Raw genomic sequence first — 24,896 nt, forward strand, 5'->3', positions numbered from 1 at the left:
ACTATATAAATACATGACATATTATATATATATATTCAGACACTCGGAATTTGATGCTGTTGAGTTATAATATAAGGTGCAAGAATCCAGCCCAAGCGTTAAAAAAATGTACGGGCAAGTTGTATGGTTACTGACTTTGATTCTCCTCTTGTTATCTGCCTCGAACACACCTTTGGTCAAATCCCATGGATCTTTTAAGACAAGTAAGCGCCTTTGTTCTCTCTCTCTCTCTCTCTCTCTCCCTTAAGACAAAAACTTATTGTAGAGAATGGTGAGCTTAAATGATTTTGTCTCCGTGGGGGAAATTAAAAACAGGGTTTAGGGAAGAAGAATCGAAGATTGGAGTGCCCAGAAGTGTCTCGAGGCCTGCGAGAAGTAAAGGGCCAAGACCACCTCCTCCTCCAACTCCAAGTGCACCCTAATGCATCCACCGTCTCTCTATGATCTCTTGTCTTATTTATTGCATATTTATGGCTGGGATCCATCGATTATCTAAATCAAGTTCTAATTTTTCGTTTTTATTTTTTTATAAATAAAAAAATACTGATATTGTGTATTTTCATTGAAAAAAAGTATACATATGATAATAAGAATATTTTTTCTTTGGTAAAAGATAATATTAGTTGGAAGTTAATCGTTCAACTTAACAAGATACCGGTATGAGAAAAATGTTATCCCATAAGATTTTTTTTGATAAATTATCCCATAAGATTTCACTAGTAAAAAAAAAACCTTGTTTTTTTTTTGCAAAAGTAGATGACAACCGATTAGGTCGAAGAAGAGGGCACAAACATGCGCATAAATCCTGAAAGACTATACCACACCAATTATCGATGAGTGGATTCCTTTTGTTGCAATTCAGAAACTTACGGGCTGAAATCGAAAGTTTCGAAGTTTTATTCCTCAACAATCAAAAGTTCGAGGAGATATCAAGATAATAGTATTTATAAGGACTAAATTGCAAAATTATATTTAATTAATTTAAAAAGATTGAGAAAATGGCTCAGAAGACGGTCGACTCGTTTAGGGTATTCCATCTCTCTCCGCCGTCTCTGTGATTTTTTTCGCCATCTCCGTCTCCTCCGCCGTTGTCTCGTCGATCGTCTACTCCTGTTAGCTTACTCTCAGGTATGTCTCCCTCTCTTTCTCTCTCCTCTCCGCGACCAATGGGGAGGAAACTTCGATATCACTGTCGGATCCTCCCCGATACGAATCTCTGGAGAATCTGAAGTCGGGCTTGCAAAGATTCAAGCTTTTATGGTTTCGACTGAAGTTTCTTGTTGTCTTGTATTCTGTAATCTGGACGATGTGGGTCATAATTTTTCTTCGTTAGAAACAATAAAGGTTTGTACTTTCTGTGTGCTATTTGAGGTATGTATTGATTAGTGATTGCTGTTTCAGGTCATTTGATCAGATATGCCATCGAGAATTGCCCAGATTCGGCTTGTAAGTTCACATCCCGAGGTCTATGAACCATGTGATGATTCATTTGCACTGGTCGACGCCCTTCTTGCTGATCGAACCAATCTCATTGATCAAAACCCAAAAATCTGCATGGAAATTGGCTGTGGAAGTGGCTATGTCATAACATCCCTCGCCCTTTTGCTTGGGAATGAGGTTGGAGGCGTTCACTATCTGGCCACAGACTTAAACCCTGTAGCTGCAAGAGTAACACGTGAGACACTAGAAGCACATGGCGTTGATGCAGAAGTAATCTGTACTGATATTGCTTCTGGGTTGGAGAAGAGACTCGCTGGTTCGGTTGATGTTATGGTGGTTAACCCACCTTATGTACCGACACCCGAAGATGAAGTGGGTTGGGGCGGAATCGCATCTGCTTGGGCCGGAGGGGAAAACGGCCGGACTGTTATCGACAAAATCTTGCCGGTTGCTGATCTTCTGTTGTCAGAGAAGGGTTGGTTGTACTTGGTGACACTAACCTCAAATAACCCATCTGAGATATGCCTGATGATGAGAAAGAAGGGTTACTCGTCAAGGATCGTTGTTCAGAGATCAACCGAAGAAGAGAATCTCCATATCATCAAGTTCTGTAGAGACAACGATGTTCGAGCTGGGGACAAGGAGACATCGTCGTCCTCAATCAAAGGAGTTCCAAAGATCTTGGAGTCGTTGGTTTCTCAGCTTCCGAGATCTCTGTCTTTGTGGAGACACCACAACGACGAGGCCGGAGGAAAAGTTTGATTCTCTTGCGCGTCTTTTTGCTTTAATCATGGGTGAATACTTGTGCATTGAGCAATTGAAACTGGTTATTACTTCATAGGAAGCATTCTTGTTTTGTATTGTTGTAAATAGTTGGGGATGTTTCTCCCAATGCTCATTCAGTTCCTCTGTTTTCAATCCCCTGTCTCAACCCGGTTGTGTTGGACCGGGATATAAACCGGTGCTTTTGGTTTGGTTTAATTCTCGAACCAGTTACATCCTCACCGAAATTAATTCATGGGGAATGAGAAAATCGTCTATCTCCTGGTAACCTTGAACTTGAATAATACTTGTATATTACAAAAACCGACAATATTTTAAATCACTGATTCATATATATATTGAGTTTGGTATTTCGTTAAATCATAATTTAGTGTATGATTATGATTAAATCCTAGTTTACAAAAAAGAAAATGGAATCTTGTTGTGATCAGTTGTTTACGTTTTCATAGATATTAGTGTCTACTGTTTTCCATATTCGTCTGAAACCAAATATAGCGATAACCTAGGGATTTGACGTGGCGGCAGAATATTGGACGTTTCTTAAAAAACTTACGAGAGCTGTCATAGTAGATTTGCCTGGACGAATTCCCTAAATTACCCTCACTCCTTTTGGCCAAACCGAAAAAAGAAAGGGGTATTTTCGAAATATAATTATTTGTGTATATATATGTCCCTGGGATCTATTAGATTCAAAGCACGATCAAGTTGCCGAGGGGGAATTCATAGAGAAGGAAATCTCTGCTATATAAGCACCGATTTACAAATCTCTTTTCCCACCGATTCTTGGATCTTCGTATAAAAGCTTCACCTTTTCGAATCTTCCTACCTCCTTTCGCTGTTTTCTTTTTCGATTTTCTTGAAATCGTTGGGGAATTTGAAACCCTAGATCTCGATTCCGAAACTCGGATAGCTAACTAGCGGAAAAAGGTCTGATATTTTTCTCCCTTTTTTGAGGCGGATGCGTGCAATCGGTTGAAAAGATATCAAATTTCCGTACCCATTAAGCTGTTTTTCTAATTGGATCGTGGGTTTGGAAATCAGCCAGTGGATCAGATTCGGATCGATATGAATGCCTGTAGTCTTGTACACCCTTTTGTTCCTTTCCTGTGGCTGTTGGTCAGCTTTAGACACGAATTGAGTGCATGGTTTAGTTGAATTGATGTTTATGGTTTTAATAACGGTCGTGTTGTGAACTTTTAGGGAATGGCTGGTCAGGGATCGGAAGGAAATCAGCCAGTGGATCTCTCCAAGCATCCTTCAGGGATCGTTCCGACTCTCCAGTTAGTTATCTTGTCTTGTTCGTGTGTCTTGCCTTCAGGATTGTCGGGAAATTTTTTTCCTGGTGAATGAAAAGATCTTTTTTTTTTCAGGAACATTGTCTCGACTGTGAACTTGGACTGCAAGCTGAATCTTAAAAACATAGCTTTACAGGCTCGAAATGCTGAATATAATCCCAAGGTTTGAATTTTTGCGCAATGTTGTTTTATTATAAAATATGTTGATTGGGTTCAATTTCAGTGCTCTTTACACTGACCTTGTTAGTGTTAGGTCTTTGTAGCTGGTCTAAGTCTAAATTACTGATGGATAATATATGAGATGTTTAGTAATACATTGGTGTTATTTCATAGGTCTTTCTCAGCCCAATATGACTGTCGCAAGGTGTAGCCTATGTTATCTGCCATTAATTTAACTTGTTAGTTTACTTTGTTCACAGCCTTATTTTGATCTTTCTGTGTTTTATCTTCCAGCGTTTTGCTGCTGTAATCATGAGAATAAGAGAACCGAAGACCACTGCGTTGATATTTGCCTCTGGAAAGATGGTGGGTTATTGTATTTATGGGTGTGAAATGGTGGAGTTGGTACATATATATTTTGCTCCATACTCTCTTTATGGCATAATGGTTAAGGTTAAATCAATTTTAGGTGTGTACTGGGGCTAAGAGTGAACACCTTTCAAAGCTAGCGGCAAGGAAGGTAATTTATAACTTGTCAAGTTGATAATATATTGTCATTGTGGTGAAATTCTTTTAGTTTTCGCATGAACTTTGGGTGACAATTTTAAGATATAGCCTAATATGAGCTTTTTGTTCTTCAGTACGCTCGGATAGTTCAGAAGCTTGGCTTTCCTGCAAAGTTCAAGGTACTTGTTTCTGGTGTCAGTCTCAAATACACTGCTGTTTTATTGCCTGTGATTTAAGTTCATCTTTGTTTCAGATAAAAGTTACTTTGAAGCTAATTACAATATCTAATTGCATTCTGCAGGATTTCAAGATTCAGAATATCGTAGGCTCCTGTGACGTGAAATTTCCTATAAGACTTGAAGGCCTGAACTACTCTCACGGTGCTTTTTCAAGTGTAAGTGATCTCTAGCCAGCCCTTACTCTCCTCAAGTTTCCCACTGGTATCATAATCGACGTGCTGATGTGATTATTTCTTATTGATCCAGTACGAGCCTGAGCTATTCCCTGGTCTGATTTATAGAATGAAACAGCCGAAAATCGTGCTGCTTATTTTCGTTTCTGGAAAGATTGTTATTACTGGAGCCAAGGTAATGTTACTTTCTTCAGTTTTTTTGCCTTTTGTTTTTGTTGTATTGCCGTGCGAGGTTGTCTACCTTTCCTATCTGATAAAAATCCTGAGGTCACTATCAGATGAGAGAGGAGACTTACACTGCATTTGAGAATATATACCCAGTTCTGACAGAGTTCAGGAAGATCCAGCAATAGTATGTACGTCTCCTGTCTTCCTAAAGATTTCTGTATCGTGGGTCATGCTCGTTCGTTCGCGATCTTTCTGCATCTAACTGCATAACACCAGAACCCGAATATGAGATTCGAAATCATATGTTGAGGTGAGAATGTGATGCCTATCTTCGCCCCATTCTGAATCCATCATCTTCCAAAACTGTTTCCAGATTTAGGTGTGGCAACTGGCAAGCGCTTTCAGAGAGATTCATTTTGTGGTCTGACTCATATTGTAAATACAGAAAGGAGACTGATACTTCCTAAGTAACTCTTAAAGGCTTACTTCTTTCTGGAGATCCACTCTGGCTTTTGTAATATCCAAAGATGAGATACTTGCCATTATCCAAAGACGAGTTTCTTAGTTCTACTTACCATGTTTTGGCACATTCATACTCTTTTCATCAGTTAATTCTGATGATATTAAAGTCTTGATCACGAAGTTTTGATGTGTTCTAATGAAGTTCATTGAAGTCCAAGGGTTAGTGTTGTTATAAAGTGATACTTTATTCACAATTTCACATGAGTGTAGACCATAAGCATATTTCCATATCCCTATAGATTTCTTCCACAGATCAGAGAGTATTGTTTTTCAATGTAACCATGCAGCTGCACTGTCCCGGTTCTTCTTCTTCTTGTCAGATTGGTTAATATTTCACAGTCGATTTGATTGCTTCCAATATCTGCATCACACAGATTGGTAGTGTCAGAAACCGAACACAAGGATGTGGGAGAAGACAGAGCAAGGAGAACCAGAAACTTGCCTTGTTCTTGGTGGGCATGTAGAATGGCTCAAACACTAGAGGGAATGGTGTGTCCAGACCACACACTCTGGATACAGGTGCTTCTAACTGCAGAAGACAACAACTTTAATCACTGTTTACCATTATCTTAAGACACAGTGGGTGCTCGATGACCACAGGTTATGGATAGTTCTTTCTTGTTTACCCTCAAGAAGCAACGTTCCACGATAGTAGCAGATATCTCCGCTCCAAAGCCTCCCGTTACAGGAGCTTCATGGCTGATCTACAACCGAAAGCAAGGGTAAATTTATAGGTTCGGTAAAAGCTTGCTGCAACTTTTTACATTGTTTTTGTTCGGCTTACCAGAAGTCTGCCAGTTTTACTGACAGAGGCCTCAACGGTTTCCTTGTCCCACGGGATTAGCGTCTTGAGATCTATCAGTTCACAGGAGATCCCTTCCTTCAAGACGCCCGACTCACATTTCGTCAATAGATCAAGCAAAAGTGAGAAAGAAATCTGAATTTATCAAACCTAGACATGATTTCAAATAGAGAGAAAGCTTAAACCGGTGATTTAACCTTTTCGGCATCAAGGCAAGCTTGTGCCATGATGGTGAGCTGTGCCCCCCATCCAACAAGGGTTATGTCACTCCCTTCCCTTATGACCTGACAATTATTTCTCCTTGTTAGTGTCTCTTGTGCGAGTTCTTCCTACAGAAAAGACCCCTAAAAACGAACTTCAAACCTCTGCCTCTGATAAAGGTGTCATGTAATCATGCTCGGGAACCTCTTCTACTGCTTGACGATACAGCCACTGCAGAAAAAGGCTTATGACAATCAGATGACATTCAGGACAGGAGGCCATCTATATGAAAGGACGTACCTTTGGCTCAAAGAAGACAACAGGATTTGGGTCACGGATGCTTGACAGCAATAGTCCCTTGGCTTCCCGTGGGCTACGAGGTATAACGACCTGAGAAACAATTGTCATCATATCCTCCAGGGGAAGCTAGAGAAACGTTTCAATGAAAATCCAAAGGAAAGACGGACGGATAGAATGTAAGAAGAGAGGATGTACTTTGATACCGGGGACATGGCAGAAAAAAGCTTCAGGGGATTGTGAGTGATAATGCCCACCATGACCAACTGCCCCATATGGTGCTCTTATCGTAAGGCCTTAGAGATTCAGACAAAACTCTCAAGTGAGTATAAGAATTTTGATGTCCAGATCAAAGATGATAGATACTAGAGGACGATGAAGAAGAATCAAGGGAAATACCTCCACAGTTGAACTGATTACCACTTCGGTATCTGAATTTTGCGGCTTCATTAACAATCTATGAACCACAACTTCCGTCAAAGGGGGAAACAATGCAGTGTAAGTCAAAACTTATCTCGAAGGGAATGTTCACCTGATCAAAAGCAGGATAAATATAATCTGCAAACTGGATTTCTGCTATGGCTCGATTACCCTGTTAGAACCAGACATCAGAAGATGTTACCATAGAGCATTGCAAGTACATTATCTCTCCGTGTTTTATAGAGGGCATGAGACATTCCGACTGCAAACAAAAACAAGAACTCACCATAGCAGCCAGACCAATGCCAAATCCAACAATACCCTGTTTCAAGGAACACAGTGTCAAAATTGTTGAAGGCGTTTTGTTTTGTATCTATGGAGAATCAAGAAGAGACACACCTGTTCGCAAAGAGGAGTGTTGAAAACGCGTTGTTTCCCGAACCGTTCGGCTAAACCTGTCGTGCAGCGGAAAACCCCTCCGAATCCAACATCTTCTCCGAACACATAAGAGCTTCAACAAGAGTTGCATTGCACCATTAAAGTCGGAAACTCAAAACAGTTCCTACCAGTTTCAGTAGAAAAAGGAGACCTTCTTCTTCATTCACAAGACATTGACTCAAGAGACAGAAAACACCATAATCATAATCCTCACTAACACAACATTGGACAAGCCAGTTACAGGCTCCGAGATCGTGTTTGGCTGTTCTTTTTTCCCCTGATTTGAAGCGTTCATAACAGTAAAGAATATAGGAACTTGTGGTCATCGACAGCATTCGGAGAGATGTACACAAACAAAAAGAAATCCCGGCAACCTTTCGTTTCTCCAATTTTTTTTTTTAAAAAATATCTCACCGAGGATCAGTGTCCAAGGCGATGTGAAGAGCTTGATTGATGGCTGAATAGAGATTTAACGACTTCGCAGTTTCCGATTCACGCGCCGCCGTCGATAGCCTCCTGATTCCATGACCCGTACCTGAAGAAGCTATTCTCCGGCTGAATCTTCTGAAAATAGTCGCCATTAGCGCAGAAGATAGAAACTTTCGGAGATGACAGTCGAAAGCCACCAACGATCGATTCAATCTGAGAATCTTCAACGAAGCAACGATTGCGACAGAGGAAGAACTGAAGAGTCGAGGACGACGTAAAGGTTCTTGCTTTTCAGAAGAAGGGATGATCTTGGAGTTTCCGAGGGCCTAATCCTGCCACGTCAGATCCGAGATTTTCCAAAAGCTAAAGCTAATATACAGGTTTGAACGTCAAATCTAATCTGATAATATGACACCAAAGCAAAAACATATGAATCTTATCCTGAGGCAACCGTAATTATCTTTAAAGATTAATTGCGCAACTTAATTATTTCTAATATTAATTATTACAAAATTGGATAATATGTTATGAAAATTATGAATCAGACAGGGTCTGTCTTCACCGTTGTACTTGTAATTAAATAGTCATTCTCAAAAATTGCAAAATTTAACTGAAAAAAACTATATTTTCAAATATTCTTAAACAGATATCTCCACATACTAATTCCGGGAATAAAATAGACATCTCTAATGATATAATGATGACTGAATATAATTGACATTACCTAGCTTACTTAAAATAAAAACAAAATCAGATAATTATTTCAAACATTCTTAAACAAAATCGCTTGGAACGATAAAACCGAAGATAGAAAAAGATGACATATATCATAAAATCTAAACTGGAAATTAAAACCAGATCAAGAACTCAAAAGGGTCATATGTGTCTGAAACCAAGAAAAAAGGAAACTAAGAATTTAAACACCCCCACCCCCCCAAACAAGAGAACAAAAAAAAAAAACACGAAATCGAAATCTCTGTCTCTGCCTAAAATCCAAAAAAAAAAAAAAAGACAAATCCCACCCTGCTTCTACGCATATACAAGGCAGGAAAAATAAGAACAATGTAAAAGGAAAATATGCTTGAAACATGAAGGGAAACAACTTCTAGAGGGCAAAGTCAGATCAGATCCTAAAACAAGAAAAAGGGTTTGTCGGCACTACCAACGTTTTTGAGTTTTGATTGATTCCAAGAAGCCTCCTCTTCTCCTACACAGCAAATTTCAGATTCTCCACACGCTTCTGCAATGCAATAAGACGGCTGCTTCTTCTTTTCCCATGGCGCTTATGAGGGGATAATGTCGAGGACTGCCATGGGAAGAAGCCTACGTGAAGAAGCTAAAGACCATTTGGCACTGCCTCTACAAGCTTAGCCTTGTTTGAAGAATCCCCGGTTTTAGCAGCTGAGCCATTTTCAGAAACCTTGAGATCACCAGAAGCTGGAGCATACTCCTTTTTTGTCACCTCAGCAGTTGCAGAACCATTTGCAGGCTCCTTCTTGTCATCAGTAGCTTTCCCTTCCCAGACCTGCTGCCACATTATGGAGAGACAGATATTAGACGACAGACAAGTAAACACAACTGCGGAATTTCGATCCACTTAAAACTTGTATCTTTTTGTCTTGCCTGTTTCTGGGTATGCTGCTGCTGCTGCTGCTTGGCTTTCTTCTCCTGAATCGTCTTTTGTCGAACCTCGTAGAATGAGAAATCATCCAAAATGCATGTCTTGCTGTTATGTTCTTTGAAAATCTTTATTAACTTCAAACCCTGCTCCAGTTTGACCTATTATATGATCCCACAGGCAGAGTTCGTCAATGGCAAAAAAAAAAAAAGCAGGGCAAAAGAGAGAAAAGATGATTCAACAAATGCTGACTTTTACCTCTTGTGTGTCTCTACTGTTCGTAACAGGTTTATTTTCATTGTTCTCGAGGGTAATGTGCTTCAACAAACTGTTGGGCACATCCTTCACTATATGCCACTTCAGAGGAAAGGAACCAGTCCACTTGTCCTGTTGCCAGTACTCCACATTTTTGTTGAAATCAACTGGTCCTATCATTTCAGCGACCCCAACAAATTGTCCACTTGCATTGACCTGAACACAGAATTGTAGTATTACGGGTCAATAACATCATGAGCCGGTACATAAAAAAATAAAAATGAGTTCAGAATTTGGATACAGACCGAGAAGAAGAGAAACAGGGGACAGTCACCAGGCTTCTGCTGAGCTTCCTGATATGCTGCATCGAGTTTCTTGTTGCCATTTGGTGTGCTAGCCCACACACTATATTTGATGCTCTTATGAATGTCATCTTCGCTGTATGACTTGATGACAAAGAACTTAGCATCTGAGTAATCCTCAGAGAAGTCTTCTCTATTGTATTGTTCTTTGTCAGGAACAACACAGGTTTTGTCTGTCTCACCAGTCTCAGTTACACTGGATTGTTCGGTCTGCCCCTTCACATCAAAGCTAGCCTCCGACGCACCCTTTTGGCTCTTTGGGCCCTTTGCTCTGGGCCCCCTGTTCAACTCATTCAAACCATCTATGTTATCACTTCCCGAGAAGTAATTGTTACCCCTGCCCCGGCCTTGGTATTTGTTGTCGGCAGTCACCCATCTACCATTTGTTCTTGAATCATACCCAGTCGAACCATAACCCATACCAGATCTGACAGTGCTACCGTACTGATTGTACAACTTGCTTGGGTACCTGTTGTTGTATCCCTGAGCTGTACCAAATCCTGTCATTGAAGTGGGCTGGTGTAAACCCTGCAGAAAAAAATTGGTTTGGCGTTATGCGTTATCAGGAATGAGGCACTTGTGCTCAAGTTTTTAACCTGACAACAATCAGACCACTACAAGGCCTGGAAACTGTGATCTCAACGACTGAGGAACCTGTGATCTCAACGATTGGGCTGGATGCTGGACAGATAAACTGCCTTATTAATATAAGAAATTAAATTCAGAAACATATCAGCATACCATGTAATGAGAATCTGACCGGTAGTTCTGATTCCTTGATGAAGGCACATTGTTAGCCTTGGAAAAAGATGATGCAACCCCACTTCCAGACACATGCCTCTGCACATCTGAAAACTTGGAGCCATCATGCCATGACATGGGAGCGTAAAACCCATCATAGCTAAACATGGGATCCTGATAACCAGCAGCAAAACCCCCTCCCAGAGCAGCATTCCCGTACAAATTAGTGGAGTTAAGAGTACCCTGGTTCAGCGGTTTCACCAGAGCTGAGCCATTGTTTCCTTTAGCAATACCACTCTTTGAAGTAGCAGTAGCATTCTTACTATCTGCAGGAATTGTCTTCTCATCGGCAGCTTTGTTCGTGGAGATATCCCCCTGAGAAGCAGCAGCAACAGAGGAAGCAAAACCGGTTGAGAGAGGAAAGAAAGGGTACTGGTATTGCTGAGCACCAAACATCTGTCCATCACTGCCGACAGTTGGAGCGGGACTTGTTGCCGGGGAATATGGATATGCTGCATACCCGAATCCCTGTGGGTACACAACAGATCCGTTCTCCCCATAAATTCCCTGGAAGAAAGATTGAGCAGGCACACAAAAGACCAAATTGGTTAGCAGAGCAGAGGTGAAGATAATGAAAGTGTTGAAGGCCATCAGACAGAGATAAGACGCATACAGGAGAAGTCATATCAACACCATCAGGATTTGTGTACCCCGTATACTCGCCCCATTCATGACCATTCCCATATCCTGAAATGTTCAGCATGTTATCCAATGCGTGCTCAAACACCATAATTGCGAAAAAGGAGGGAGATATGGGTCAAACCTCCAAAATAGTAGGGCTGATAAGCATTCGGAACATAACAGACTGAAGGGTCCAGAGCGTCGCTAGGGAGCAATGGTGTCAAAGATCGATCATAAGACGGAACTTGACCATTCGAATCTACAGCTGCATACTGGTAAACTGCAGTCTGCTGCAGATAACAACATAATAACGCAACATGTGAACAGTAGACAACAGAACAAAAACTGCAGATATAGACACAAAATCAACTGCTTCCTACGTTCTTAGTCGGCTCAGGGATCTCCAGAGCCTTCGCTTGTGAGTCCAATGACAGTTTCTGCAGCAAATCGGTAGCTTCTACGAGAAACACAGTGAAGGAAACCAACAACTTTCTCTGCCATAGATATGACGCAAAATTCAACCATGATTTACACCAAATACCATCAAAATTGAGACGGGAGAATTCGGAAACCAACATTTCGTGCCAAGCAACCAATTTTCCTAATGGGAATAAACAATTTCATCGACAGAATTAGATAGGAACACAAGAAGCAAAAGCCTTAGCATGGCTTAACCGCACGGCAAATTGATTGAAATGAAAATCTTAGAAACCTAAACACAAGATAGGAACACAGAAAATCTTATCGACCAAATAAAGATCAAATAGAACCTAGTAACCTAATAAATCTACGCAAAACCAAAAGAATTGAAGAGTCGGGCACAAATCGAATTACAGCGAAACGAGAGAACCCGGCTCGATTCAAGATCCAAACTCTCAGAGAACCCAGATCGAGAGAGAGTAGAAAACATCGAAACAAAGTAAGCCCATATCGAGAAACATGAGAAGAAGGATACGATCCGCGGGAGGAGCGATGGTAGCCATTCGAAGAAACTTGGGTACGGAATGGAGATTTGATAGATCCTTCTCGGATAGGCGATGCGACCAAGAGACGAGGAGGGATAGGAGAATCTGAAAAGCCCTAACCCAAATCAGAAAAACCCAGATCGAATCTAGGGTTTAAGGGATAAATCGAGAAGGAAAAGAGATTTGGGTCTAATGGCCGCAGCCGCCAAGGGAGGAGAGGAGGGGTTTTCTTCGGGGAAGAGGAAAAGGCCAATAAGCGTGCACGTCGAGTGATTCAAATAGCTCCACGAGCTCACTTTCCTAATTTCTTTACTTTGTATTTTTAGGGTTTTCTTTACAGAAAATTACTTACTGCCTAAGAAATTCCCATTTCTTAGAAAATCTCTATGCCGGTTGATTATTCCCAAATTTAGGACAAAACAAATAATATATATATATATATATAAGAAAAAAAAATGTAAAAATATACGTGGGTTCTATGTCACGAAAAATTGTGTCCTCTGAAAGTCTGATAACATGTTATCAGTCCCAATTCAATTCATATATTCATATGTGACGGTTTTCCTTTTATTGGTAAGTATAGTTTTTTATTGATTGTTTTAAAAAACATCACGTTTTTTTTCTTTCCCTTTAACAAAAAAATTATTGAGACAACTATCTGAAACTCTAACAAAGTAGATTCGGAAAATCTAAATGCGCATATAACATAATAATTATAATATATAAAAATACAAAAAAAAAAAAAGGAAAATAAAAAGCGGTGCACAAAAAAGGAAAAACAAGGCAACAAAAGAAAAAAGGAAAAATAAAAAGTCAATGGTCAATGGATTTTAATTCATAAAACGGAAATATCCGAAAGCAAAATGGGCCCAAGGAGATCAATAGGCCCATTAACAGAAACAGGCTCGACCCGGAAAAGGATCCAGAATCCGATTTACCTTTCTAAAGTTCTAGACTGTTCTAATATAAAAACAAAACGAAATCAAATCCAACGGTCACGATTTGACGGAAGCTTCAAGAGCTAAGAGACCGTTTGGCCTTTATATTAAAACTTCGACCGAAAAAAAAAAAAACAAATCTTCATTTCTTTTAAGGGGAACGAGGCAGATAAACCTACTTCTATCCTCCGCTACCTTATCCGGAAAAACCCCTTCCGGCGAAAAACCCTAGTTCTTCCTCCGAGTCTCCGCCCTTCTCCGGCAAGGTTCGTGCCCATTTCGTATGCTGAGCTCCTCTGCAGTATATGTCGTACAATGTATATATGCGCGTGTGCTCGTAAATTGTCGGTTGTTTGGTTCGATGGTAAACGTTGAGACGGGAAAAGGCATCCTTTTAGCGCACTGGCTATATGGGCATCTTAAAATCTGTGTTTTATTTGTCGATGAGTGTTTTCTGAGTTTGTTCAAGGTTTCTCTTGGAAGCTTGATTATGAAAATTGAAAATGCGCTCCCTTTGTGTGTTTTTATCTTTTCTCGTTGCACTGTTTGATTTTAGTGTGGTAATCTCTTACTTTGTGCTGTTTCAATTGTGCATATGAGAACAATTCACATTGACTTGAAAGATGAGGTTTTGTACATGAAACGGGTATGGGTCTGTGTGTTATATAACGCTTTTCCGTTTTAAAAATGTTTTTTTTTTCTGCTGTTGAATTCCTCAGTGTGTGAGCTGAAGATGGCGTCAACTTTCACTGCCACGTCTTCCCTCGGTTCCATGATAGCTCCCAATGGCCACATATTGGATAAGAAACTATCTTCTTCGAGCTCATTCGGGAGGAGACAGAACGTGGCCCCCAGAAGAGTCCGATCTGCTGTGGTATGCGCAGCCAAGGAGTTGCACTTCAACAAGGATGGGACTACTATAAAGAAACTTCAAGTGAGGAGTTTTATGTTTCAATCATGGAAAATTGTTCTCTTTGAGTTCTGTTCCATGTGCTAATGGTTTGTGTGGTGTTTGATTCGGGTGGTGTAATAAGACTGGTGTCAACAAGCTGGCAGACCTTGTCGGGGTCACACTTGGTCCAAAAGGGCGAAATGTTGTTCTTGAGAGCAAGTATGGGTCACCCAAAATCGTTAATGATGGTGTCACTGTTGCTAGGGAGGTATGAATGTTTTGCCCCCCTGACATGGTGTTTCTCTTTGTTCATAGACTCAAACAAGTATTCTTTTTTGTAGGTTGAGTTGGAGGATCCAGTTGAGAACATTGGTGCTAAGCTGGTGAGACAAGCAGCAGCCAAAACCAATGACTTGGCTGGTGATGGTACAACTACATCTGTTGTCCTTGCTCAAGGTTTCATTGCTGAGGGTGTCAAGGTCTGTATAGTCTTGTTTTGTCTTGCCTTCTTCTGTAGAATTCAAAAGAAGATTATGCTGATCTTAAGAATGGAACTGTTCAGGTGGTAGCTGCTGGTGCAAACCCTGTATTGATCACTAGAGGCATTGAGAAAACAACTAAGGCTTTGGTCAGCGAGCTCAAGAACATGTCCAAGGAGGTAAGAATATGTAGATATGTCTTTATCTGTCCAACTCATTGGAAGGTTCTGTAATAGCAAAGGGTTCTGAAAGATGTATCTTACTGCTACAGGTTGAAGACAGTGAGCTCTCAGATGTTGCAGCGGTTAGTGCAGGGAACAACCACGAAGTTGGTAACATGATTGCTGAAGCAATGAGCAAAGTAGGCCGGAAGGGTGTGGTGACTCTTGAGGAGGGGAGAAGTGCTGACAACAATCTCTATGTCGTGGAAGGGATGCAATTTGATCGCGGTTACATCTCCCCATACTTTGTAACAGACAGCGAGAAAATGTCAGCTGAGTACGAGAATTGCAAGGTACTGGATTCATATAATCGACTCATTAAAATGTTATGTTGGCGAACATGTTATTCATTTCGAGGCAGGCTATTGTGTTCTAATGTGTTTGTGTTGGTTGCAGTTGCTTCTCGTAGACAAGAAAATTACAAATGCAAGGGATCTTGTAGGAGTTCTAGAGGATGCCATTAGAGGCAGCTACCCGATCCTGATAATTGCAGAGGACATTGAACAAGAAGCTTTGGCAACTCTTGTCGTTAACAAGCTTAGGGGAACGTTGAAGATTGCCGCTCTCAAAGCTCCTGGATTTGGTGAGCGGAAGAGTCAATACCTTGATGATATTGCCATTCTGACTGGAGGTAAGTAAATGTCTGTATATTGATATCGAGTTCGGTGTATGTATTCATCTCAGCCAACCTCTTTCCATTTGTGTTGCAGCTACTGTAATCAGAGAGGAAGTTGGTCTTTCTCTAGACAAAGCTGGAAAAGAAGTTCTGGGTAATGCATCAAAGGTTGTGCTCACCAAGGAGAGTACAACCATTGTGGGTGATGGAAGCACTCAGGATGCAGTCAGCAAGCGTGTGGTCCAGATTAAGAATCTCATTGAGGTATATTTTTTTGCTAATGGAACATTCTAGCATAATGCACACCCATGCCATGATCTTTAGTGTCTCGGTAATAGCTTTTCCGGGTGCATAAACATGGTTATATATTTGTGCAGCAAGCTGAGCAAGACTACGAGAAGGAAAAACTCAACGAGAGAATTGCAAAGCTATCTGGTGGAGTAGCTGTGATTCAGGTAAAACCCGTTAACCACAAAGCTCATAGATTTATCCCTTTTGTTCGGTTCCCATAACATAGGAACAAGTTTAGCGATGATGCTCACTAGAGATGTTGCAACTTTGCTTTAAAAGGTCGGAGCACAGACTGAGACAGAGCTCAAGGAAAAGAAACTGAGAGTTGAAGATGCTCTTAACGCTACAAAGGTGAGCTTATTATTGTTTAGGAGCTTTTTGTGTATTTCTTTACATCCTCGGAATTTATCTGACTAAGAACTTTTTTATTAATCTTTAAGGCTGCTGTTGAGGAAGGTATTGTTGTTGGTGGTGGTTGTACTCTTCTTCGGCTTTCATCCAAGGTTGATGCCATTAAGGACACTCTTGAAAATGATGAAGAAAAGGTTAGTAGCCAACCCTTTAGATTTATAACCATAACTTGTAAAACTTCTGAGATCTCTGACAGGATTTTCTCGGGATTTGCCTTTTGTAGGTTGGAGCAGACATCGTCAAAAGAGCATTGAGTTACCCTCTGAAATTGATCGCCAAAAACGCTGGTGTCAACGGAAGCGTGGTCAGCGAGAAGGTAACATTAACATTAACATAACAGAAACTATCCTGACTTGTTCAACTTGACTCCGGTCAGATTCTTGACAAGCTCCATTACTATCGCATTTTAGGTACTTTCCAATGATAACCCGAGATTCGGATACAATGCCGCAACTGGAAAGTACGAGGATCTTATGTCTGCAGGCATCATTGACCCGACAAAGGTGAGTTTCCCATGAAAGACTTGCTGTCTCCATTACAAAGATTCTTGATTCTGGATTGATTTCTCTTCTTGGATTCATTCAGGTTGTCCGATGTTGTTTGGAACATGCGGCCTCGGTTGCAAAGACATTCTTGATGTCCGACTGTGTTGTGGTTGAGATCAAGGAGCCAGAGCCAGTTCCCGTCGGCAATCCGATGGACAACTCAGGTTAAGTTCAGACAACTAAACTATTACACGACACTGCCTGCATGTTTTTTCGGTCAAATCCAAATGTTGAATCTTCTCTGTGTTCCTTTGTTCTGGATTCAGGGTATCCGTACTGAGATGAATGCAGACCGGAGGAGTGGGTTGAAGACAAGACATAGGAGAATATTCCGGAGGAGAATAGCTCTCCGGGATAACGGATTCATTTAAGCTTGCCAGTGCGAGTGTAATGATTTTGAACCCAAGATTGTGTTGCGATCGAATCGAAATTTGGAATCTTTTCAATAAGATGTTTGTCCTTTCGCCATCCATATGATTTCTTCAAACATAAGTTTGAAAACCCACTTGAATTTCTCCAACTCTGTTGCTGGAACAGAGCTAAGGGGAGGGAATTCTCAAGACGGCTTTCTGGAAAAGAAATCAGCAAGCATAATTCTCTCACACAACAAAGCTCTAAGGGTCTCTCTTCAAATTAGCCAGTTTTTGTCTGTCTTGGCTCTCTCAAGAAACAGCCCTTTGCAGGGAACAGCCTGATAACTTCCCAGCTTCCAGTTCTCCACATGGTTCTGATACTTGGTGGATGACAAATTCCCTGCTTTTGCCCCAGGTGAGCTTTCAGGTGAAGTTCCCGTGACCTATTCTCAAGAAACCGGGATCCTTGAGTTAGGTTTTAAAAAAAAAACAATTCCTCGGAACTTAAACTACTTCAACAAACAAGAACATTTGGATCTCCGGGATAAACCAGCTCGCGGGTGGATTCTCATCGTTTCTCTCCAACATCAGCACCCGTCTTCAGTTTCCGAGCTTGAGAAACAAGTCCTTAACCGGATCCGTTGCTCCATACATCTCCGCCCTGACCCAGCTGCAAACACTAGTGTCTTTCAACAAGTTCTTTGCCAATAACCCTGTTGAGAATGGCAACCTGGCTGGAATGATTTGAACTCCATTAACATACTCAGCAGCTGCAGATTTATTCACATTCCTTGCGTAGTTCAGTGGGCTGAGCTGATAGTGAAATGGAACAAAGCAAACAAAGCCATGAGATACACTCTTTGCTGGACCTGTCAGATAATATGCTTTCAGTTGGAATCAAGAACCTTGAAAGCATGGCCCTTTCAGACAACATCTGCAATCTCTTTCAAGGCTGCAACTCACAACTTTGGATCTAACCGAATGTTTGGCAACACAGAACAACATAAGTTTGCTTTCTCTGCATCGCTGATTTCCAACTTCAGAATTAACTGATGAAATCTATAAACAATCAAAGGCAAAGAGCTGTTAAATCCTTTTTGGATTACTGGTTAAAAATGGGGCATATATAACCAACACCCTTTTTTTTCCTCACAAAGATGAGTTGCTCTACTTTGGGTTGGAACAGATATAAGCAAGATTTCAGATGGAAGAAGCTGCAGAACTAGAGAATGATGCAGATGCTAATGATGGATATAAAACCTTTTCGCTTCAGGATCGGAATGGAAGACGAACTTCATTAAGTGTGGATGGAGAAACAAACAAAACGGAAGACAATACTTTGACATTCTTACACAAGAAAAAGAATGCAGATTTTCTGAATCTAAAATCGTCAGGTGAGTGATTGCAGACTGGCTGAAGAACACAGATGCAGATTCTATATGTACCTCCTTGAATATGGAACCCAACGTTGGATCAACAAAATGAACAGAGCCACCTTCGGACTATCCCCCTCCAAAACTGAGATGATTGATCACAGGATAACACAAACACAACTTTTTCCACCTTGATAGCCGATATCTTCTTCTTCACTGCAAGCATAAGAGGATTCATTACACAATGAGAACAACAAATTTCCAGTACAATAAATGCAAAGCAGGCAAGCTTGGATGCATAAAATCAAAGTTCTTCCTTCAGTAGAGAATGAAATTAACATAAACTACGACCCACCAAGGCTCAAATTCTCGGATCTCAGCAATCTCCTTCCCTATCAAATCCACCCACTGTACCTTCTTCTTCTTCTTCTCCCTCTCGGTCTCACCCGAATCCGCCTTTCTTAGACAGCTCTTGAGAACCTTACCAGCATCTTGACCTTCCTCTTCCTTTCCATCTACCCTACTGTCTTCTCTAAACTCATTTCCATGACCATCCACATGATCATTGCCTTCATGGGTATCATCTAGATGATCATCATTAGCCGAAACAACCGTTGTGGACGATACGTGAGGCGTGTTGTCCAACTTCAGAGAACCTGCCGTGTATATGTGAGGAGATGGCTTACAGAAACAGATGAAAGGACACTGGATCTTACACAGCAAAACCCTCATCAAAACATATGTTGGGTCTGGGAAACAGCTGATGATCATCAACGAGAACCCACTCTTATCCTCAAAGTTCACAACTTTTATAGCCCATTGGTGTGCCCAGATGGAAGAAAGCCAGAATCTTCGAACAAAAGAACCAAAGAAACAGTTTGATGTCAAGATTAGAACAAGAACCCCCAGCGAGACCCAACAAGGGTTTTGAAGAAGAGACTGTGATATATACGCCTCTCTCTCTCTCTCTCTCTCTCTCTCTCTCTCTCTCTCTCTCTCTAACAGAATCCTGAAACCTTAGACAAAACACTGATCAGACAAGGAAACAGACAAAACGCAGAGCCCGCGCAATGCTAATTACAACAATCAGGCACGGACGGAGGATTGTGGAGAAAAGAAATCGAAAGGCAGATACTTTTTTCTGGTTTTGGGAGAGAGACGGAGAGAGCAGGAAGAGAGAGAAAAGGGAACCGAACCTTTTGTTTTTTCACCCTTGTCCCTTGAAGAAAAGAAGAAGAAGAAGGTAATGATGAATTTGTACAGTCTTGTTAATTTTCCCTTCTTTGCTTGTTTCTCTCGAGATTTGACAAGAACCAACCAAGATTACACCAAAAAAAAAAGGAATCTTTTCGAAATGGCTCCAAAAAGGCAAAGTTTTTTCAACTTGAAAGGTAACTGTCCGCCTTGATTCCCTCTATGATTCAAATAAAATCAAATTGAAAAAACGTTTCCTTCTTTAATATTGGTTTAGATAACAGTATTATCATATAAATGTTGTTCAGATTTCAACTTACTTCATCTTCAAATAGGCAAAAGAACTCATGGTTCAAGAGAAAATTACAATGACCATATCTTATAACCATATATTATGGTGGATAATATCGATATGTTAACTACGTATTACTACTTACTATATGTCTATAGCCATATACATCCAAGTATGGTTAAATGACCCCTGCGTGATCCATGCTTAGTATTTCGACATTAACCTCGCCCTTTCTTAATCAAACAATAATATATAATTATGATCAGCCTTTCAAAGGAGTGCAGTGTAATGATTAAACGGCCTTTTTGTTTTGTCTTTAGCTTTGTCCGATGACTTAGACAAACAGGAAATCATGTTCTGTCGGCACCAAAAATCATTAGTATAAAAGTGGGGAAATAGCTGATATACCCTCTTGTTGCTATTTGTACTTCTGATGATACCCTCAAAACAAAAAATTAAACAAAAAACACTCTTTCACATGTCAAAGACACAAACACCCTCAAATATTTATGAAAAGACCAAAAACCCTTCTTTTTTTTAATTTAAAAAATTCAAAATAAAAAAATAAAAGTAACAACTTCATTATCTTCTCTCGTGGTTCTTCTCTCTCTCCTACCTTTCACCATTTTTATTCTCTCTCTAAAAAAATCACAGATTTTTATTGTTAAATCTCAATTTTCCTTCAGTTTTCTTTAAAAAATTTCGTTTTCTCTTTAAATCTTAAACTAGATTTGAGATTCAAAGAAGAAAAAATGACGATAACAAAGAACGTAACTTCAAAATCATCTTTATTTTATTTCACTTTTATCATCTTCATCCGTTCCCTCTCTTATTTTCATTTTTTTTTCAATTTTTCTTTCGTTCTCTCTCTCAAAATCGTCGAACTCTCCTCCCTCTCTCGTCGATTTGTGCCTTAAATCTCGATTTCTCTCATAAATTTCGTTTACCCATCAAAATCTTAGGTTACATCAGAGATTGAAAGAAGAAGTAACGACGAGAGCAAAGAACATGATTCAAGTTCATCTTCCTCGTAATCTTCGAACGAGAATGAGAATTGTATGGTAATTAAATTTTGATTTTTTTTCAGATTTGTTTGATTTTAGATTTCTTTCAATTGAATTGAAGGTGGCTTCGAGATTGATCGATAAAAGTATTAAAGTTTTGGATATTTTTGAAAATTTCGAGATTTTGAAATAAAATGTTGTGTTTGTGGTCAAAATTGAGTGAAATTGATGAATTTCGATCACATGAGGATTCGAAGGATAAGGTCACACGGTCAGACCATAAAGCATTTGAGAAAGTCAGGACTGGATACATTACGGAGTCCAAGTTTCGAGAAAGAGCTTTTGTCACACGGAATATGGATTACAAATATTGTAAGTTTATACGGTCACATGGTCACACGGTCACATGATCACACAGTCACATAGTCACATGGTCACACGGTCACACGGTCACACGGTCACACGGTCACACGGTCACATGGTCACAATGTCACACAGTGATATCTGGATAATATTGCTGACATATGTTATGTCATCTCGTTCCGACGGCGTGTCTCTTGGGTGGATCAAAATCTTTATCTGATGGTGATGTACTCGACATTTAGTATATGGAGGGACTACCGCAAAATGATAACGATTGTGAATATAATGTTTTTGCAATCAACTATGTTGAAACGATTTATAGAGGTAAAGAACATACGTTGTGCCCCTTGATATGCGACGACAACGTCATCCTGATCCGTGAGCAGGTGATGGCTACAATATTTATCCGTGGTAAAGTTCAGAGTGTTAACTTTTATTTTACCAAGTGCTTTGTTTATTTTGTTTTGAACCCTAATTATGATTTTTTTTTGTTTGTTTGATAGCATGAACTTTTATTTTCGGTTTTTATTTATTAAAAATATAAATTTATTTATATTTTAGAGAAAAATCTGGGTAGAAATTGTTGTTGAGAAAATTTTGGACTTAAAACGTTGAAGGGAACATATATACGGCTGAATTCAAAGTGGAGGAAAAAAACACCTTACAAAAAAAACTGCATTTTTCGATGATTTTATGTGAAAGTGGAGTACACCAAAATATGTTGAATTTTGTTAATAAAAAATCTGAATTTTTTAATATTTTACAGAAAATATTAGGTGAAAAATATTGTAGATAAAATTTGAAGTTAAAAATTGAGAGAAAAAAATATAGAGTTGAAGAATTATATAGGGTTGAATATTCAAACTGGATCCCACATTAAAAATAAAAATAGAAATAATAAGTGTGGACCCCAGAAACATAAAAATCTGTTGAAATTCTGACTAGTTCTTCATGTGGACCCCACAGTAAATTTCGGTCACAATGGGTCACAGTCGGTCACAACCTTCGATCTATACGATTTTTATTAATTTAATCACTCTACAATGTTACACGTCTCTCATAAACCTATTTTATATTGTTTCAAACATTAAAATGTTGAAGGGAACATATATACGGCTGAATTCAAAGTGGAGGAAAAAAACACCTAAAAAAAACTGCATTTTTCGATGATTTTATGTGAAAATGGAGTACAACAAAATATGTTGAATTTTGTTAATAAAAAATCTGAATTTTTTAATATTTTACAGAAAATATTAGGTGAAAAATATTGTAGATAAAATTTGAAGTTAAAAATTGGGAGAAAAAAATATAGATTTGAAGAATTATATAGGGTTGAATATTTAAACTGGACCCCACATTAAAAATAAAAATAGAAATAATAATTGTGGACCCCAGAAACATAAAAATCTGTTGAAATTCTGACTAGTTCTTCATGTGGACCCCACAGTAAATTTTGGTCACAATGGGTCACAGTCGGTCACAACCGGTCACAACCTTCGATCCATGCGATTTTTATTAATTTAATCACTCTACAATGTTACACGTCTCTCATAAACCTATTTTATATTGTTTCGAACATTAAAATATAGTTTTTACTATTTTTATGTTTCAAAGTTGTTATTCCAAATGTATTCCTATATGTTTCATAATGTTTTATGAGTAACTTTGATAAATTTGGTATATTTCATTTACAAACCCCTTAAAATATTTTGAAAATTTTTCATACACGCTATATATTTGATATATAGACTCTGATAAACCATCCCAAAGTTTAAAAACTGAATTTTGACCTAGATTTATCAATACATTTCGGTCACAGGTCACAGTCGGTCACAATGGTCACACAGTGCAAAATTGCACTTCGGTCACATGATCACAGGCTGGTCACAATGGGTCACAACGATGACTCATATGAGTCAACTTATTTAGTGTGTAATAAGAGTCACATATATGCTAAAATAAATAGTAATTATTGGGTAACTATATTTACTCAGAATTATTTTAATACATTATTATACAAAAAATTTTATACATTATTGTACAAACACAATATAACATTATTATACAAATATTTTTGGACATTATTATACAAATTTTTTTAACACATTATTACACAAAATAAAGTACACCATTATTAAATAAATTTTGTCTCTTCATTCCAAATTAGGCGTTCTCTCCGACATTGTCGATGTTAATGTTTCCTTTGAATAATTAATGATGTACTGTATTGATATAATAATGTGTTCATAAATAAGTTCAGATACAAATTAGGCGTTCTCGCCGACAAGTTCATATATAAATTCATATACAAAATAATCAAAAACAAAAAATTAAAGTTCATAATTTAGGATTTTACGAAACAAATAAAAGGGAGTCATAGTTAATGTCCAAACACAAAAAATAAGTCACTTGGTAAAAAAAAAATTCACGTTTTTTTCGTCACCTTGCCATGAACAAATATTGTGGCTGCCAACTACTCATGAATCATGGAGACATTATCGCACATATCAAGGGACATAACGTTTGTTGTTTACCAAGATAAATTGCATCAATATACTTTATTGCAAAAATACCACATTCACAACCGTTATCATTTTGCGGTTTCTCTCTCCTCCTGTTGTAGACGTTCTCCTACCATTCACGTAACACTTTGTCAATATACGATGTTAGGCTTTAAAGACCATGTGACTATGTGACTATGTGACCATGAGACCGTGTGACCACGTGACCATGGGACCGTGTGACCATATGACCTTATCACCCTAATGATCTATGTCAATCATTATCCTAATGGCTCGTGACCCATATGACTATGTGCCCGTATGTAACCTTTATGACCTATCTATTGTGATCCGTATTATTGTTGTAATCCATGAACGATATGCACATTGTTACCTTTGTGCTCTATATGTCCACTTTGACTATTGTGATAGATAACTGTGTGATCTATGACTCAATTATATTCTAAAAACACTTAAACACAGATTTGATATGGATCTATGACAAAGCTTAGTAAATAATTAAAAAAATATATACAAAAAAACGTTAAAACCATCAATATTCATAAAAAGACGGGGATTTTCGACTGCCGCTTATATATTTCTAAGTTTCTGTTTGATTTCATACAGATTTTGCTATGATTTTGTCAAAATTTGAGGAAAAAATCCCAATTTCAGAGGAGAGAGAAAATAATGTAGAGAGAGAAAGCTTCAATCGAAAGAGAAGAATGGAGGAGAGAGAAATCCTAGTTTTGAGGAGAGAGAATACTGATTTTTATTTTAAAAAATAAATATAAAATAATATTATAAGGTTATTTTGGTCAATGTACATTTGAGAGGGTATTTTGGAAGTAAATTTTTTTTTTGGATAGGAGGAGGGTAGATGTAGAAGTCCATTTAGCACATTGAGGGTAAAAGAGATAATCCCCCT

The 24,896-nt window shown here is 39.0% G+C and overlaps 6 protein-coding genes across 21 annotated transcripts; 3 read left to right on the forward strand and 3 right to left on the reverse strand.

The window, feature by feature from the left end:
* On the forward strand, positions 1-2,421 carry LOC104822694 (hemK methyltransferase family member 2). Its single transcript, XM_010553999.2, has 3 exons — positions 1-203; positions 316-1,128; positions 1,402-2,421. The coding sequence occupies exon 3, from the start codon at positions 1,417-1,419 to the stop codon at positions 2,200-2,202; it is 786 nt and encodes a 261-aa protein (XP_010552301.1). The 5' UTR covers positions 1-203; positions 316-1,128; positions 1,402-1,416; the 3' UTR covers positions 2,203-2,421.
* A 508-nt stretch (positions 2,422-2,929) lies between these two features.
* On the forward strand, positions 2,930-5,678 carry LOC104822696 (TATA-box-binding protein 2). Of its 8 annotated transcripts, none has more exons than XM_010554007.1 (10): positions 2,930-3,150; positions 3,424-3,503; positions 3,594-3,681; positions 3,972-4,043; positions 4,147-4,197; positions 4,319-4,363; positions 4,486-4,578; positions 4,670-4,771; positions 4,875-4,948; positions 5,661-5,678. In XM_010554007.1, coding segments are annotated over exons 2-10 (603 nt in total). In that variant the 5' UTR covers positions 2,930-3,150; positions 3,424-3,426; the 3' UTR covers positions 5,662-5,678. The 8 variants fall into 8 exon arrangements, with proteins under 8 accessions (XP_010552309.1, XP_010552307.1, XP_010552308.1 ...); XM_010554005.1 differs by lacking the exon at positions 5,661-5,678 and adding an exon at positions 5,138-5,334 and having other exon boundaries at positions 4,875-4,952; XM_010554006.1 differs by lacking the exon at positions 5,661-5,678 and adding an exon at positions 5,138-5,334.
* On the reverse strand, positions 5,433-8,219 carry LOC104822695 (2-oxoisovalerate dehydrogenase subunit beta 1, mitochondrial-like). Its single transcript, XM_010554000.2, has 13 exons — positions 7,859-8,219; positions 7,406-7,517; positions 7,293-7,328; positions 7,119-7,178; positions 6,986-7,043; positions 6,785-6,882; positions 6,590-6,679; positions 6,452-6,520; positions 6,286-6,372; positions 6,071-6,166; positions 5,913-5,990; positions 5,729-5,815; positions 5,433-5,647 (listed from the first exon to the last, which is right to left on the reverse strand). The coding sequence occupies exons 1-13, from the start codon at positions 8,023-8,025 to the stop codon at positions 5,612-5,614; spliced, it is 1,074 nt and encodes a 357-aa protein (XP_010552302.1). The 5' UTR covers positions 8,026-8,219; the 3' UTR covers positions 5,433-5,611.
* Positions 8,220-8,681: 462 nt separating this feature from the next.
* LOC104822698 lies at positions 8,682-12,748 on the reverse strand. Of its 4 annotated transcripts, none has more exons than XM_010554013.2 (9): positions 12,486-12,748; positions 11,911-11,987; positions 11,673-11,817; positions 11,523-11,596; positions 10,850-11,416; positions 10,052-10,636; positions 9,750-9,962; positions 9,497-9,652; positions 8,682-9,401 (listed from the first exon to the last, which is right to left on the reverse strand). In XM_010554013.2, exons 1-9 carry the CDS (start codon positions 12,511-12,513, stop codon positions 9,210-9,212), a joined length of 2,037 nt encoding a protein of 678 aa, XP_010552315.1. In that variant the 5' UTR covers positions 12,514-12,748; the 3' UTR covers positions 8,682-9,209. The 4 variants fall into 4 exon arrangements, with proteins under 4 accessions (XP_010552315.1, XP_010552313.1, XP_010552316.1 ...); XM_010554011.1 differs by having other exon boundaries at positions 11,673-11,820; XM_010554014.2 differs by having other exon boundaries at positions 8,682-9,398; positions 12,486-12,747.
* An 825-nt stretch (positions 12,749-13,573) lies between these two features.
* On the forward strand, positions 13,574-17,356 carry LOC104822700 (chaperonin 60 subunit beta 1, chloroplastic). Its single transcript, XM_010554016.2, has 15 exons — positions 13,574-13,699; positions 14,153-14,367; positions 14,468-14,593; positions 14,667-14,804; positions 14,888-14,983; positions 15,076-15,318; positions 15,422-15,656; positions 15,736-15,905; positions 16,019-16,096; positions 16,212-16,283; positions 16,373-16,477; positions 16,567-16,659; positions 16,754-16,846; positions 16,929-17,052; positions 17,155-17,356. The coding sequence occupies exons 2-15, from the start codon at positions 14,167-14,169 to the stop codon at positions 17,166-17,168; spliced, it is 1,788 nt and encodes a 595-aa protein (XP_010552318.1). The 5' UTR covers positions 13,574-13,699; positions 14,153-14,166; the 3' UTR covers positions 17,169-17,356.
* On the reverse strand, positions 17,328-19,842 carry LOC104822699. 6 transcript variants are annotated; one of them, XR_002024545.1, is made up of 4 exons: positions 18,970-19,842; positions 18,594-18,830; positions 18,147-18,300; positions 17,328-18,049 (listed from the first exon to the last, which is right to left on the reverse strand). XR_002024545.1 is itself a non-coding variant. In XM_010554015.2 (2 exons), exons 1-2 carry the CDS (start codon positions 19,383-19,385, stop codon positions 18,773-18,775), a joined length of 474 nt encoding a protein of 157 aa, XP_010552317.1. In that variant the 5' UTR covers positions 19,386-19,842; the 3' UTR covers positions 18,510-18,772. The 6 variants fall into 6 exon arrangements, 1 of the variants encoding a protein (XP_010552317.1); XR_002024544.1 differs by having other exon boundaries at positions 17,328-18,054; XR_002024546.1 differs by having other exon boundaries at positions 17,328-17,684; positions 17,792-18,300.
* Positions 19,843-24,896: the final 5,054 nt, after the last annotated feature.

Source organism: Tarenaya hassleriana, unplaced genomic scaffold (assembly GCF_000463585.1).
Source record: "Tarenaya hassleriana unplaced genomic scaffold, ASM46358v1 Cleome37, whole genome shotgun sequence".
NCBI classification, from domain to species: Eukaryota; Viridiplantae; Streptophyta; class Magnoliopsida; order Brassicales; family Cleomaceae; genus Tarenaya; species Tarenaya hassleriana.